At 36.4% G+C, this 17,379-nt stretch overlaps 2 protein-coding genes across 2 annotated transcripts; one reads left to right on the top strand and one right to left on the bottom strand.

The window, feature by feature from the left end:
• Positions 1-3,365: 3,365 nt before the first annotated feature.
• Positions 3,366-6,694, top strand: tectb (tectorin beta; the record flags this gene model as incomplete). Its single annotated transcript, XM_079475982.1, has 10 exons — positions 3,366-3,432; positions 3,550-3,740; positions 3,852-4,003; positions 4,111-4,183; positions 4,970-5,073; positions 5,161-5,244; positions 5,352-5,514; positions 5,590-5,668; positions 5,757-5,789; positions 5,999-6,694. The coding sequence occupies 10 exons, from the start codon at positions 3,366-3,368 to the stop codon at positions 6,061-6,063; spliced, it is 1,011 nt and encodes a 336-aa protein (XP_079332108.1). The 3' UTR covers positions 6,064-6,694.
• A 58-nt stretch (positions 6,695-6,752) lies between these two features.
• On the bottom strand, positions 6,753-15,679 carry gucy2g (guanylate cyclase 2g; the record flags this gene model as incomplete). The annotated part of the gene is made up of 21 exons (XM_079476899.1): positions 6,753-6,817; positions 6,917-6,998; positions 7,298-7,389; positions 7,477-7,575; positions 7,653-7,824; positions 8,214-8,406; positions 8,531-8,671; positions 8,776-8,953; positions 9,314-9,638; positions 10,133-10,204; positions 10,400-10,504; positions 10,598-10,681; positions 10,794-10,931; positions 11,038-11,204; positions 11,551-11,654; positions 11,757-11,892; positions 11,982-12,126; positions 12,207-12,386; positions 13,481-13,605; positions 13,840-14,188; positions 15,314-15,679. The coding sequence occupies 21 exons, from the start codon at positions 15,677-15,679 to the stop codon at positions 6,753-6,755; spliced, it is 3,318 nt and encodes a 1,105-aa protein (XP_079333025.1).
• Between the last annotated feature and the right edge of the window lie 1,700 nt (positions 15,680-17,379).

Genomic DNA, 17,379 nt, shown 5'->3' on the forward strand with positions numbered 1-17,379 from the left:
GTCAGGGGTCTCCAACCCTTTTGTAAGCGAGGGCTACCAAAATATCTCAAATCCTCTAGAGGGCTACTTGTTGATAACATACTTTCGAACTTTAAACATGTGATGCATTATTTTTACGCTCACTGAACCAAATTCAGTTTTCTTATATCAAAGAATATATTAAAGCTTATAATCCTTGCTTATAAGATGTAGTCACAGATTTATTATTGGTGAGCCCTGTGTTTAGCGGGCACCTTACAGAGTTCATGTGGGCTACCAGGTGACCACGTTGGAGACCACTATTCTAGGTGTTAACAAAAGTCCTGAGTTTTGAGATCTTAGAGAGTGTGATGGCTTGTAGTGTGATAGATGCTCTGTTAGGTAGGTAGGGGCTAAACCGTTTAAGGCTTTATAAGTGATTAAAAGAACTTTAAAGTCAATACGATACTTAATGGGTAGCCAGTGAAGGGTTGATAAAATTGGGGTTATGTGATCGTATTTTCTGGACCTGGTAAGAACTCTGGCAGCTGTATTCTGAACTAACTGTAGTTTGTTTATTGATGATGCAGGACAGCCACTAAGTAGTGCAAACTATGTTGTATATTGTGCAGACTATCTGCATAAACACTTGGTAAACATTTGCAACCAGTGTTTGGTTACGATGAGTTTGGCACAGGAATGCACCACTCAAATTATCTACATCTAAACATTCTAGTTCTTTATAAAGTTTACATTTACATTACATTTAGTCATTTAGCAGGCAAGAGTAAACAAGTTGCTTTTCTTTTTTTGTTGCTGTGGTCTAGACTAGACATGTTAACCACAGAATGTATGCAGCAATAGTTGCCTTGAAGACTTCGGCTTTGATGCCACCGTAGTACACACTTTACTTCCTTAAAATGTAAGATCTTTAAAATACAACATTTAACCTAAATTGTTTTAATAATAATTTTTTTTGACCTTTTATGTTTTGCACAGAAAACACAGAGTTTAATTGGACACTCTGCCATTAAAGACAAAAACAGGGAACATTTTAAATGTTTTACATCCCTTTGCTTGCATTCTGGTCTGATATTACATAACAAACACAGTGATGAAACACACGGCGGGCCCTCGACAGTCTCCTGTAACACTAGCTTTCCCATGAGCTCCAGGCCTCAGAGTTCATTTGCATCTGCCATAGTTTTCTCTCAGGCATTGCACTCGAACGTATCCCAGTGGTCTCTTCCATTCTCATGCTGATGAGTAGAAAGAAAGTAGCTTTTGCTGTTCTATCATTTTATCACGTGGGATATCTGTACCTTTTTATCTGCATCTGATCAGTTTACAGCAGCGCTTGTAACAGATTTGTCCGTAGGCCTATATGTTTTGATAATGTGTGAACTGTCACTGGAAAAGACCCCGTATCGGGGTCACATAACCTGCATTGCACATCTCTGTAAAAGGAATGGTTTATGTTTAATGCTCAATGTAGTTTTCATATAGGTTTGCAGATTTTGTTTAGCTTACAATAATGACTAAACACTGTATTTCGTCACATTTACCAATTTTAATATGTAGAGCGTTACTGCAAAGTTTTGTGAATAAAGATTTGTCTTCTGGTATCCACAAATATAAAATGTTTTGGTTGGGTGTGGTTATTGTATTAAAGGGATAGTTCACCTTTAAAATTCTATCATCATTTACTCACCCTGTTGTCATTTTAAACCTGTGTGATTTCTTTTTTCTGCAAAACGCAAAAGAAGATACTTTGAAGAATGTTGGCAGTTTTCTATTACCAACATTTTTCAAAATCTCTTGTTTAATTTGGAAGGTTAAACTTATTGCTTTAAGTTGAATATTTTCTGTGGCATTAACTACTTAAAAATGTGTTGAATGGTGTGATTCTGGCCATTTTTTGTTTATGATATATAAATAAGCATAATGCATGGGACTTGGAACACATCTGTTCACAAGGGCTCATTTTCCTAATTGTGTTGGATCAAACTGAACCGGCTGACCTCTAATTCGTGATTCATACACTCAAAGAAAGAGTAAATAAAGATATTCCTCTGTCCTTAGACTAGGGAGACACACTGTCTGAGGATAAATGGAGCTTCTCTAAGTGCCCTGCTTTCCTTAGAGACCGAAACACTATATTTGTGAATGGGACATCCTTTGACTATCCGATTTTGCGTTTTTGTCCCCATGCAGTCTCCTTACCTTATCCAGGGGCCCATCTTGATCTATACATTCCCATTTGAACATTTCATCACAAGAATCTTGGTCTTTGTGTGCTTTCTCTCCTGTGTGATGTTGTGGGGATTTGGTACCGTGTGTCGGTTCACAGGTGATGACTTCAGTATATTGCTTTCCCACTGAGAATCATTATCAGCTTGACTCCTGTGGTTCCTGGAAGACCTACATTGCACCGTAACTTTGAGAAACAGGTTGGGGATTGTCCATGCCATTATGCTTCACCAATTCTTTCACATTTGCCTGTATTGCAGAAGACATGGCATCTATCCGTAAAAGACATTTGGAACCTTGCCATCTAAATAATGCCCATTACTGTTCTTTTAGCTTATGGAAATGACTTTGGTCTGTTTTGGCTAAGGTGAATGAGACCAACCTTAATGACTCTGTGCCTTTATAAGAGGCAGTCTGGCATAGATCGGGCTGGCAGAGACAGCGAGGTATTACATAACTTTTAAATAGAAAGCTCATTTTGAAACATCCCAACACTATCTTTCTTCCTGAAATCTCTTAGCTTAACTTTACATCCAAGAACGAAAACACTATTTTTGATCATACTGTATAAGTAACTGGAGCATCGGCTGTCAGTTTTAACATTAGTTTTGCAAGGCTGAAAAGAAAACGTATTAAAAGAAATAAGAATGTTGTCAAAAGCTGAGAAAATGGTTCTCCCCTTGAGAGACCAGTCATTTAAAAGTCAATGTCTGGCAGGCACAGAGAGCTTTTGTGCTGTCATTTACAATGCTATCACTGAGAAGGTCTCACCAGACTGGCTGACCAAAAACCGAGGGGGGTTAGCGTCTACCTGTTGATCTATAAAGCAGCTCATGTGCCGACTTAAATGAACTTCTAAGGGGTTTTCACCATTTACTTGCAGAAGAACCGTAAAGGAACCATGCAATCCCTCTGAATAAAACAAAACTTGAACTCAACCCTTCTCCAGGGACTCAAACTGGTAATGTCTAAACATTCATTCTGACTCATTTGATATGAAATTGCTGACTTTGAAATAATGAATGAATAATTTTTTATAGATCAACGACAATCCAGTCCATGTGTGAACAGGGCATGCATAAATAAGGCAAATGCAATGCACAACTGATAAACTATTTAAGTAAATGTTTTACATTCTTTCTGTTCAGTGCAATAAAATGGCAGCTGTTGGTTTTCTCTTCGCTCTTCTACCTATGGCATGGGCTTGTGCACCTCAAAAAGCAGGTCAAGTGACATATGCATAACATTTCTAACATTCCTCTCATTGTGGGTTATAGGGCTGTGTATTTGGGTTTTGGCTTGAGGATTATCCTGACAGAACCGATTTGTTATCCGTTTCAGATTATGTGATGGTGTCATGTTTTCCCAATGCCATCATTGCAAACGTGCCGGAGTGTCCGTACGGATGGGAAATCAGCCAGCTGTCTCTGGGCGGCGTGTGCTATACTGGAATTAACACTCCGGGTTTTTTTCGTTTCACTATACCAGATCTCACACCAAAGAATCACTCTTACTGCGGCACACTGTCTGAGGTGAGACACTTTTTATTTGTTTGATATACTACGAGCCCAATTTAACAATAGCTTCACACTTCTAAACAGAGTGTCTAAAATACAATTGATCTGTTTCAATATTTCTATTAGTATGTAGGAGGCAAAGACCCCCGGTACATCTTCTACAACTCAATAGTATCCAACGATTCATCCCTCACCGTCCGGAACCAGCCCGTAAACTACACCTTCAGTTGCACCTACAAAGCGGCTTATCTGGTCAACAATGCCGTGTTCAGCCAAAGGTACACCCTTGTTCTGCTGATGGCATATGCTATAGGAGTAGATCTTGTGAACGTGCATTCTGACCGTTGACTTGCAGCGTCTTTACTAAACCCTCTGCTTCTTCCAGAGTTGCAACAGTTTATGTCAACAATGGAAGTTTAGGGTCATTTAAGTCTCAGTTGTCTATGAACGTGTTCACAGTGAGTACCACAGCTTTGCTTCATAGTGTCTGTTGAAGGCTTCAGTGAGTGTACAAAAGTGACCGTAAACATTTGATGGTTTAAAAAGTGAACGTTTGATGTTTTTGTTTTGTAGTGCAAAACATTATGCTGTATTACAACAGTGATTTCTTCTCATAAGTTTGGACACACTTGAATGGATTTATTTGCTTTTTGAAAATGTATGCTTGCATGCTTTATATAGGACAAGCATGAATCGATGGTATTATTGTGATTTTCTCAATACATTCAACTTGAGAAGACGTTGTCAGGTAAAATGCACAATTAATGTTGAATTTTCCATTGGATGGACATTAGTAACGTAAACTATTTGTCAGCAAAATTTTAATCAGCTTCTAGTAAGTTGATGAAAAAATATGATATAAAATATAAATATTCTTCATGAAAAATCATTTAGAAAAAAATCATTATTTTAAAGGTATAGTTCACCCAAAATTGAACATTTTGTCAATATTTATTTACCATCATGTCATTCCAAACAAGTATGACTTTATTTCTTCTGTGGAACAGGGAACAACATACTTGAGAAATTAGATTTTGTCTATAAAATGAAAGTCAGTGGGGGCCAATGTTATTTAGTCATCAAAATTCTTGAAAATATATTTTGTGTTCTGCAGAATCAAAAAATAATCATACAGGCTTTGAATTATATGAGTGTACGTAAATCCTAAATTGTAGATGTGTAGCAAACTTGCTAGCTGCAATACAGAGCTGCAGTTAACTTTGAACTCATCTTTGTGTCTTTAGAACTCAAAGTTCCTGTATGCAAAAGATGCCCCGTATATAATCGACACATCAGAGATCGGATCTGAGGTATTCATTGGCATCGAAGCCAAAGGACTGAGTAACAGGTGAATCCCTCAAAAGAAACAAATCGAGATTTTAGAAATGTGCAGATTCACACAGCCAATGTAAAAGACTCTCTTTATTGTCAATAGGTTCAAAGTAGTGATATCAAATTGCTGGGCAACCCCCACACCTTATTCAACAGACAGGAAAAGATGGACTTTAATTCTGAACAGGTACCTACAGACATCGGCTTCAGTTCATTTTGTTTTAAAACAGAACAGTCAGAATGTGGTTCAATACTGCTCAGTATATTTGCTCTGTTTGTATATCTGTTGCACAGTTGCTCTTTAGACAACACAGTCACCATATTTGAAAATGCCAAAGACAGCAGGTCCATGTTCAAGTTTAACTCGTTCCGCTTCCAGCGGCTGGAGAAAGTGTCCACCGTGTGGCTACACTGTGAGGTGCAAGTTTGCGACGGAGAAAAGCTGTTCTGTCAGCCGGTAAGTATCAATGTAATATTGCTGTTTTAAATACATTTCTGGCCACCACTGAGACTCTTTTCAACTCGATCCAAGACTCCATGCACATCGAGGAGTACAGAATTCGAACCTGATCCAAATGGAGGCATCTTGACCACACAGTTTCAAGTCAGAGGTATTTAGCATTTTGACCTCTGTGTGATTCAAGATGTATAATTGACATTTGTGTATAACTTGATAACACATTAAGTCTATGTTTACAGCACAACACTCCGCGAGTTACATGAATTTTGCAGGTTAGTCTTTACTGTGAATGTTGTTATGCTGTAAAATTGTCATGTACTGATAGATCACTGTTATGCAAGCCACAACATTATAGCGGCTTAGAGCTGATAATAAGATATACATTTGTGTTAAAATATGTTTCTTTATTAGTTTTATCTATTTAAAGTGACTTCTGTTTTGTGATACTTAAGTTTCGTTTTCTCACTCCTCTGTTTTTCAGGCCCATTTGTGTGTCTGCTGTCCATACTTGTATTAAATGAGTTTTTAGGGTACTTCAGTTTGTAACGAGGTCAAATGCGGGTCACCTCAAAATGCAATGAAACACACCTTTGCACTCATACAATTACATACAAATACCTAAATATAGACACACATACACCCGCACACAGCATCTATACCGTATGTGTGTCTCAGGGAGTGTATCGACATATGCCTTCACACGCTTTTTTACCGTTTCTACTTGTGTTTAGTTTTCCTTACGTGAATATTGTACTGTAGATGCAGAAAATAATCTCTAAAGCATTTAGTATAAATTGTTACATTTTAGCTTTACTCACCCTCGATTTGATGCAAATATGTATAAATGTATTTGTTCTGATGGACACAGAGAAAGATGTTTGGAAGAACGATTGTAACCAAACAGTTCTTGGCCACCATTGACTTCCAAAAGTAGGAAAAATTGCTTTATAAATGTCTTTGTTCTTTTGAACACAAATATCTTTCACTGTGTTCACCAGAATTGTCATTTTCGGTTGGACTGTTCCCTAAACATGAACACTTATGCTTGTTTTAATTTTGATTTGTATGTGTAAACATTTTTAAAAGACTAAGTCTTGACCTTGTTGTAATTGTTGTACCTGCTTATCTGATATCTAAATACATATAAATTGAGGTGAGACTAGATTTCAGGTACAGTAAGCGTGTGCATTTCTGACATTTTAGCAACCCCTGGGCTCCGGACTGTTCTTCTCTCTTTATTCTCTGTATCCCTTGTTGAGGCGACTTTGGTTTTCTCCTGTTTGGACGTAATAGGACAACACTGTCCACATACAGCATATGTCAGGTCTCATTATAGGATTGTTGTTTCTGAATAAGGTTGATGATGGCTGAATACTTACATCTGATGCTGATTTAGTACTTGAATCACATTCCTGGTCAGTAGGAAGAAACGTACATCCTGTTTTGTTTTTCAACCAGAAAGTCTTCTGAGTTCCTTTTCCCTAAAAAACCCAGATATGATTAGAAGCACAGACTTTGCATTACAATTGATATGTTTGTGTAGTAATGGGCCCCAAATAATATTTGGATATGTTGATTCTCAAAATGTAGAAAATATCAAATTTGGCAGCATTTGCTCTGATTTCTCATGACAAACCAAACAAACTTATGTGAGTTATTTTGCAGAAGGTATTTTCATATGTCTTTGAAAAAAACTCTAGGTTATATGATGTAAAGGTCCGAGTGTCTAAATGCTTCGCGGGGCCACTTAAAAACAAACAAAAAAGCAGCATTGTTAAACCTTGATCTCGATATCGCCTCTCTCTTCCAGTTCGAAGTTTCCAGTTTTAAGGAGAATATCAGCAGTGCTTTGAGAGATGTGGATTCTCAGTGCTAAAAATACATTTGAACAAAAAGGTTTTTTGTAAATACAGTTTCAGTCAACCGGCTACTGTTATAAATTTTTTTAAACATCCTTACGAAGACTGTTGCTTTCCATTCTGGAAGCTGTGTTCACTGTATCCCCAAACAAACAGTAGCGGGGCATCGTACTACCCACAACTCCAGCAACCACTGGACCTGAAAAGAACAGAAAATGACTACCTTTTGTACAAATCCCAATACAGTATATACGACTATAATATATACTTGCGTACCAGAATTGATCCCAATCCGTAGTGCCAGTTTCTCATTAGGCAAATGCCTGATTCTGAACCTTTGGATGGCAGAGAGGAAGTGGAGGGCCATAGTAGAGATCTCGTCAGCGTGGGTATTATTAGGGATTGGCAGCCCACCGGCTACCATATATGCATCTCCTATCGTCTCCACCTACCAGTAAAATTTCAATTCAAAATGTGAAAAAAGTTATTTATATTTTTATACGCCATATTTTAAATCACACTGCAAACCTTCCCATGCTGTGTATTTAAAGGGATCGTTCACACAAAAATAAAAATTCTGTCATCCTTTTCTTACCCTCACGTCATTCCCAACCTCCTTTTTTATACACAACACAAAAGAAGCCATTTGAAAGAACTCTAGGATGCAAACAACACCTATTGACATCCATGTATTGACACAAAACCAATGTGTCATTTCTCAATATATCTCTTTTGTGTTCTACAGAAGAAAGTGTGACTGAATGATGACAGAATGTTTAATTTTGCAATTTTTATTGACATCCATACCCACCCGATGGTCAATTTTGCTCCATGTACCTTATAGACATCATACAGCTGGATGATCTCATCAAACAGGCTATACAGGTCATTGAGCAGTGTGACCACCTCCAGAGCTGAGCTGATGGAGCACATGGTGGTAAAACCCACAATGTCAGAGAAAAAGATGGACACCATGTCATAACTTTTAGGTTCCACTGATTTTCCGGCCATTAGCTGCTCTGCAATATACCTGTAAGAACAAAATTTCCAAATGAATCAATAAATAAAACTAAAGAAAAAACTTGTTTTCAAATGTTTTATGCTCCAGGCTAAAAATAACAGCACTATTCAGTCAGTGTTTGTTTTTTGTTGACCTGGGCAGCATGCTAGAGAGAAGCTTATCAGCTCTGCTTTTTTCTGCCGTGAGCTGATCGGTTCTCTCCTCCACTACCTCTTCCAGATGATTGGCATATTTCTCCAGTTTGCTAACCATGTTGTCCAGGATGTTGGCATGACTGGAACATAGATAAAACAATCCAATGTAAATGAAAGTGGAATGCATTTATGAATATTAAGATCACTGGACACAGATAGGAAATGTATTGCCTTGAGTTTATACCTTTCAGGGATGGCCTTACGCAGGCGTCCTCTGATATTGGTAAACGGGGGTCTCTGTTCTGGGTTCTCACTCCAGCAGGCCTTTAGCAGAGGGATCAGGCGTTCATCACAGAATTCAGCAGACAGGGTAGGTCTGAGGGGCTCCTCGGAAATAGGGGTTCTTAACTGCTTGATAATCTCTATTGAATATAATACAGTCAAGTTAAATAATAAGTGTAAAACTAGAAATAAAAAGAAATTTTACAGCTTCTGGGTTTGCGATATTGCTATATTGAAGTGGGATTCAAGTTCTGAGTCCACATTAAGAATATGGGACTCAAAATAGTGTTCAAATCTGCATATAAAGTACATCGAAAGTTTTATTGAAAAAATATTTTAAGGAAACTACTAAGAATATTCTGAGAGTTGAATTACATTGCTATGTTGGCAATCTATTTTGCAAGTATTAAATTAGAAAAATGCAAAATAAAAGCATTCGTTTGTTGGCCCCACTGTATGTCAATAGAACAGCCAAGACATTAGACCGATACAAGTCTTACCTTTTGGTTCAAGATGAATGTCGTGGTACGGGCTGACCTCTGTACTATACATTAGCTCTCGCATTATTATTGCAAAGCTAAATACGTCTCCTTTCTGCGTGCCATTGAACGGGTAATAAAGCTCTTTCAAAAACTCTGGTGCAGTCCAGTACATCTCTTCATATTTTGGATTCTCAAGCGGGATTAATCTGTATTTGGATCCATGTTTAAATTCCCACAGACCAAAGCCGGACAGCTTGATCTGCAACCTGCTGTCCACCAGACACGTACTGGGCTTCAGATTTCCGTGAGACTTTAGACTGCTTTTGTGTATGTACTCCATTCCCTGCAGAAGACGCATACAAAACAATCATTTACAATGTTAAAGCTGTGCCCAAACCATTCATAAATATACATTAAAGTAAAATTATAATTTTCGTTTCATTCTGTGAAGTGCCAACAATGTTTCTATCAATTTCAAACAAAATGCATGTTCTTATTGCAAATATTCGCTGAAATGAAAAACAGGAAAAGCAGTCGAAATAACAATAATGATGCAGTGTTTTTTGCAGACGTGCAATACTACAAATAAAACCTTTTAATCAACACAATACTAATGATTTAAGAAGAGTGTGTTTTTAAGACAACATGTATGGATCTTTACATTGCTGTTCACTCCTGATGTTTACTTCAAGTCAACAAACACTGGAAAGGTATGAATTACTGGGATCGGAAATGTATAAGAACTGATTTTAAAAAAGTTTTCTTTTACAACTTAAGCTGTATGTAGAACATATACTGTGAAAATGGACAGCGTTACAAATTAAACAACATACTTACATTAACAATATCATAGGCAAAGGATATTTTGAACATCGAGTCCAGTTCAATCTCGCTGTTCCCGAGAACATCCTGATGTTTTTAAATGAGAAAAACAGACATAGTGAGGACCAGATCATTAACTTATGACATATGCATTTATTCAAACAACTAACTATGCGGTGCATCTTGGCTTTGCTAGAGCAGCGCCATGCTTTACCCGTTCAGCTCAGTTTCAGAACTGATCCCAATGAAATAATACTAAGTAAATTATAAATAATTATTTACCTTCAGACTTCCTTTCTTGCAGTACTGCATGACAATGCAGACGTTTGGTGGCTCAATACACACACCGAAGAACTGGAACAGGTTCTCATGTTTCAATTCTCTTAACTGCGAAATAAATACACTGATGCTTTTAAATCTTTGACATAATGTGGAAATCCCCAAAAGGTGATTGCCACACGGATGAACTCTGAATATTACCGTGTTAAACTCTGCAATAACAGACGGTTTCTTGACGTTGGTGAGGATTTGATTTTTCAAGTATTTTATGCCCACCTCGTTCCCCTGCAACACCAGCACAAAGACCAAATTGGATTCAGTCATTTATGCATTGTGATCTTTCAGTTTATGTTTTGGTAAGGTACTCCATTAACATATGATGTACACCGTGATGTACCTGAAAGAGGCCGATTGTGGTGTAGATGGCTTCTTTTCCACGTCCTCTGAAACTGCAACTGTTTGAGGAGAGGATGGACTGAGATCCTCCACTGCCACATTTGCTTGGTGTTGTGTTAACAGACAGTGTTTGCGTTCCCTGTTAAACAAGTCTACGTTTATTTCTATAGGGCTTTTGACAGTTTTTCATTATTGCAGGCGCAGAATGTGTCTGGGGGGTATAATGTGGATGTGTGTCTTCGTACTTTGGGCTCTCTGAGGATGGTTATGTCACTGTAGTCGATGAGCCACCAGTTGGACTCTTCCAGCCGGGTTTGCAAGCGGACTTTCTGTAAGGTCAGCAGAGTGATCAAGACTACAGCCAGCATTCCGAAAACTGGCAGAACCACCAACAGTACTACAAGAGGTATCTCTAGAATAGAGTCACAAAACACAGGGATAATATTTTTAGAATGTGAAATGATTGTTTATATGGATCATATTAATGCCGTTCGTATGCATCATGATACAATAACGTCAATTTTGCACCTTGTCACATTATTGTCATGTCATCTATTGTCTAATTGTCTAGTACGTATAATTTTGGTAAAATGTTTTGCTATTTTTGTATATGATGATGTCTATTGTAGCCTATTCTGTCTTGTCTATAGTCTGTAGGGAAGCATTCTTATTGTATGTTGTACATATAACAAAACTGACTTTGGACATAGAACCTTTAATTTTGAATATAATTATGTACCATAGATTATAGAAATTACCATTTTCTAACCATTCACATAGTTCATTATTAAAACCACAGGCTGGATTATCTAGTGGAGGTTTTCCAGTTGGCCAGTAGAGATTAGAAAACCTTGATGTGGGTCTGCAAAACAAAATGCATTTAATATATAACACATATAATATATTATTTAAGCGTTAAACTATCTGTATCCGTAATGCTAAGCTAACGTATGTTATATTTTACTTGATCATTTTTGCTTGACTGTCAAAGTCTAAAATAGGGACAAATTTGGTGAAATCTTCAGTTTTCTGCAGGTCATATACTGAATAGTCCATATTCCTTTCTCCATATTCATCAAAGTGAACCAGACCAGAAGCCCCTGTTGAGAAAAGTAATTTTTCTTATTTATTATTTATCAATTAAAATAGTTTAGCAAAATAATATGATAAAATGATAAAACCTGCATACCATAGAACTTGATTCTGGTCCTATCTCTGAGATTCTGGAGAATCTCTCGTCCGTGCCGGATATCTTTACCAGTTTTAAATGCCTCTTTTAAACCCATAGCATACAGCAGCACTGAGTCGTGTAAATAAGCTGCGTAGGAGCTTACCTAAAAATCAATTATAAATGACAAATGACGAGTTGATGAAATCAATAAACATTGTTTTTTTTTCAGTAAACTATGCTGACCTCTTTTTCTGAGGAGAGGTTACTGAAAAATGGGGCTCCCTTTAACCTCTCGTAAGCCTGCTCGAAGAAGTCATAATAGTCATAGCCATCATAGGACTTTTGAGCGACTACAAACACCATGTCAAAAGCCTTCAGCATTGTTTGATTTGTTTGTTCCACATCAGATTTCCACAGATTATCCTAAACGGTGGATAAAAAAAATGACGTTAATAAATACTAATAAATGCGAACTAAATGCAGGCAAACTCTTATGGTCAAAATAAGCGAATTCAGCACATTTGATCAGAATTTTAATATAATTCAGGCCCAGTTTCACAGACAAGACTTAGCTTAAGCCTGGACTGTCTTAGTTAAAATAGAATATTTAAGTTGCTTTTATAGAAATACCTTAGTTAAAAAACATTTCTGGTGTGCATTTTGAGGAAAAGAATGGCGAATGATATATTTAAGTTATGTGAGTTATGTGTAAAAAGTTATTTTTAGTTCATTTTAGGGGTCTAGACTTAAGCTTTGTATGTGAAACCGCAAAAATACAATATATAATAACATTATTTTAAAACCTATAATTAATATTACAAATCTAATATAAATATGGTATAATGATAAAATCACATAATTAAAGACAAAATAAATGTTTGTTTTAGAACAATATGCTGTAGCAGGAATATAGTAAATATAGCATGACCTACATTTACATTTACATTTAGTCATTTAGCAGACGCTTTTATCCATTTACGCTTTTACCTCTCATACTGTACCTCATTGCTTATAAACTTATTTCTGTACCTTAAAAATTGTTTCTACAACATAACACAAATATTGTGAACATTCATTTTTTGTATTTTTCTTATTAAAAACACATTTTCACTACCATCATTTTGACAAATAAAGTGGGGTTATAAGTTTAAATAGACCTGGCTCTGAAATGTATCACATCTCCTTCTGGAGAAGTGAATATTTGAATATTTCTAATAGTTGCATTTCTTAATTATCCTTAATGTAAAAAGATGGATCTCAACAACGTACAGTTACAGTTGGAAATGGGTCCAATATGCAAGACGTTGAAAAAGACGTGCAGAACTTGGAGGTTTATTTTTGAAGACCAGTGGGCAATGGATCAGCTGAAGGTCTGTGAATTTATGACCCCAACTTTACACATCTAAATATTTCAAGCTTGCTTTATAACAAGCAAGAAAACCTATTTGGCATTTTAAATATTTCTATATTGTTTAAGTTTGTCACCTGCTTTTTTTGTTTGCTAACCAGTAACTCACCACTTTGGCACTGACCTCAAACTGTTGAACAAGTAGGAAAACAAAATCTCCATTCATCAGCCCCTGTCTATGAGCTTCTAACATCAGGGAAGTGGAGTCTCCAGCATTAGCCAGCACAACTACCACTGTAACACATGTAAAGACACACACGACCTTGTCAAACACGATAGACAACAATGCAAGATAATAGTTTATTGCAGGTAAACTCAATTTCTTAGATCAATCAATGGCTTAATAAGTAACAGAGCATTAGGGAACAAAGACAAGATTCATTTGTGATTTTGCAATTGTGGTGACAGACGTGTAAACCCCATCCGGATATTAAAAGAACATTAAGATAAGGAGCATTAATGGCTCACCTCTTGCTACCTTTGAAATCTGTTGTAAGTTTATGCGTGCCAGTTCTGGGTCACTGGTGTCAAACTTAATAGCAGCTGTCACGGTTACGTTAGCTCTGAGCTGCTGTTCCACGTTCTTCCAAACAGCGTCAACATTGTCCCACGTGTTTTTTTCTGTGCCCCCTCCGATCATGCCAATGTACTTCCAGCCAAAGAATTCCAGTGTTTTAACCAGGATTTCTCCGACCCGTTTAAGTGGTGGTACTATTTTTATGTAGGTGTCGTACACCTGAATATTATCCATTTTCTGTGTCTGGCCAACAAAGCCGAACATCGGAATGTTCCATGTGGATGCTATGAGCCCAGTGACCTATGTTGAGATATGAGATGAAAGAAAATTGCATTATTCTTCCTTCTTAAAATGCTTTCATGTAATTGTATTTAATGTATTTCTATGGCCAGTTTGAGTCATTTTAGCTTTATAGAAAATCCATAAAGGCCTTCATACAAAGAGACTCAAAAAATACTTTAACAATAAATCGCTGATGAAAACTTTTGCTACAAGTTAATAAAATAAACCCAGAAATGTATTTAATGTAAGGAATTTATTATAAAATACAAAATTTGAGTAACTGTATTTCATTACAGTAACTTTTAAATGGATGGTAATCGAATTACAGTTACATCCGAAAAGTATTTAAAATTACCAAGGGGATTACTTGGAATTTTATTGTCATTTATTTCATTTAAACATTGATATTAACTGTAGCAGGCAATTCATGTAAACAGCAGTCTGTGATTCTCTGACTCAGCAAAAGCATCTTAAACTACAGTTATGCTCATAAATTTCATTCCCCTTGCCGAATATGCAAAATTTTAATAATTTTAAGAAAATAAGAGTGATCTGGTTCGCAGAAATTGCATGCTAATATTATATAGTCCTGTCCTGAATAAGTGTGATAGTTTGTGAGTTTATTTTAGGTAATTGGGACTATTTGTCTCTCATTTTTGACTTTTTCTCACTATTGCAAGTTTATAACTCATAATTCTGACTTCTTTTTTTAGAATTGTGGAATATAATGTCCAATGAGGGAAAACTGTAAAACTGATGTTTTTTTAAATAAGCAAAAATGAAAGCCAAGTCCTCCGTTTGGTGATCCTTTTGTTTTATGTACCTTATTAGTATTCCAAAGTATTCTAAAGTATTTAGATTAAGTTACAAAATTTGTGTAATCTAACAAAATACTTTACAGATTACTTTTTAAATAAAGTATTTTGTAACCTGTAGTGAAATACATTTTAGATGTAACCTTAGTGGTCTGTCTCCTCGCTGTATTAAATACCTATATGCACATTTCCATAAAAATTGTGCATATTATTAAATCCACTTGAATTTTATTGAGCTTTTCCACATGCACGACAATTCCAAATAGCTTTACAAAAACTTTAAAGTACATCATTTTTTCTTTTTTTAAAAGTATAATAACTAACTTACCTCGGCCTCCTCAGGGCATGGTGGTCCAAACAGCGCCGTCACATTTTGGTTCATAACTTGTTCAATGAACAGACGGAGCGAAGTCTTTGCATTACAATCTGTATCCACGTACACAAAATCAAAGGTGAAATTTCCACTGAGAGCTGGATTAGAGTTGATCCTATCTATCGCTATCTGCATGGCAGAACCCAACCTGAGCAAACTGAACGGATAGGAAATGTTCTGTGGAGCTTGGAGTCCAACAGTGATCTTGAACTGGTTCGGTTTGTTGCAAATAACTATGTTTGTAAGAGCAGAAAAAGAAACATACATCAGCACCCACCATCGTGTGGGTCCACGTGAATCTAAGTGTAGTCCTCCTGTCATCCTACCTGCACAAAGCACACTGATCGGCTTTCAGACATATAGAGAGGTTTAAATGGACTCGGTCTTCCCTGGGGAAATTAATTTTAATCAAAGGGTTCTCTGGAGAAAGAGCACTTAACACCTTTTCCTGTATAGTGTATGGTTTCAACCAATTTTCACTTTTGTTAAGCATCATTTCCATTTCTAATTTAGCTTCACTTTATTTTTACAAATAATTATTGATAATTATAAATTGAACATCGAAAAAAAGTAAATGTATGTCAATTTTATTTTAGATTATTCCACGTATTTACATATTAATGCAAAATATTATCAATAAATGTTGCAGAATGTGAATCCCGCCTCTATAGCGAAGTGTGTTTATGCTTGTTTTAAAATAATTACAAAAATATTTTTTCTTTTCTAAACTTCTATCGCATAATATGATTTGTATAAAGTTGGCATGCATGATTTCTAGCTTCAGGCTTCAGAAAATGTTGTGCTTTCTGGTAAGCCAACCATTTTTTGCAATGGTGGGATGCAGTTATTAGCTTAGATATTCGATGGATGTGTTTTTTGTTTACAAATATCAATTTCATACATCATAATTAATTCGACTTGCATACGATCTGTGGTAAATAGTCTATAAATCCAACTGGAGATCTATATTTTGTAGAATAAGAGCTTTCATTTGATAAATACCTTGAGCATGTTGAACATATTTGAACATATTCATGATCAAACGTGATTTTAAATGAGCTATGACATGGGGATATGATGAATCTAAGCCTAAATAAATTATTTTATGTACGATAAATGCCGAAATAGTGCACTTCTCCAGAAACTAGAGACTCTTAGCTTTCAAATGAAACCACACATGATGGTAAGAGTCACAGAAATACATATAAACATTAAGGGAATTCTTCTATGTCGTAAAACATAAAACCCGCCAACGGGTCCAAAGAGTTAAACAAAGAAAAGTCTATGCATAGCATGACTTCCGCGTTTCACAAGAAGAATCCTCCAACCGGAAACTAAAGTTCTTGTGGTGAAACGCGGAAGTCACACTTCGCATAGAGCCCATTTGTTAAAGAGTAACTATTACAATGTCCTTAAAGTTGCATTTCATGCAGTGTGTAATGTTGCTGTGTGTGATTTTAAGGAGTGTGCCCAGTTGTAAAGCCGAAAGTGAACAAATAACAAAGTTTTTTATCTTGGGAAAAAGGAGTCGACCATAACGAGTCGTCTGTCGTCCTAATTTCAGTTACTGGTCAGATTTGCATCACTCGGTGTAAAGCCGCCTACGTTCCGCGGTAGACCAATCGCAGCAGACTAGACCTTCTGACCAATCGGATCAGAGTAGGCTGACAGAAAGTAGAGGATTATACAGATGAATCGCTGAACAATATTTAAACAATTATTAAAAAATGTAAGCTTGTAAACTTGTTGTCGAAAACTCCATAGGACTCTTTAATAGTTAGCTACTGAGATTAAATGTCACGATGCACCAGTGACCAATCAACGATCAGCTTTTATGAGTTTATCTCAAACATGTTCTCAATCTGAAAATGACAGCTCACCAACAATATGAGGTTTTCCTCTTTTCCCTCATGTTTCCACATGTTTTACGTGATAACCTTTGCATATGTTGTCCTTTGTAAGTGCTACCTCAACTTTGACCTGAATTGGAATTCAATAGGACTGATGCTTTGGATGTTTCC

Source organism: Barbatula barbatula (genome assembly GCF_947034865.1).
Source record: "Barbatula barbatula genome assembly, chromosome: 16".
Lineage (NCBI taxonomy): Eukaryota > Metazoa > Chordata > Actinopteri > Cypriniformes > Nemacheilidae > Barbatula > Barbatula barbatula.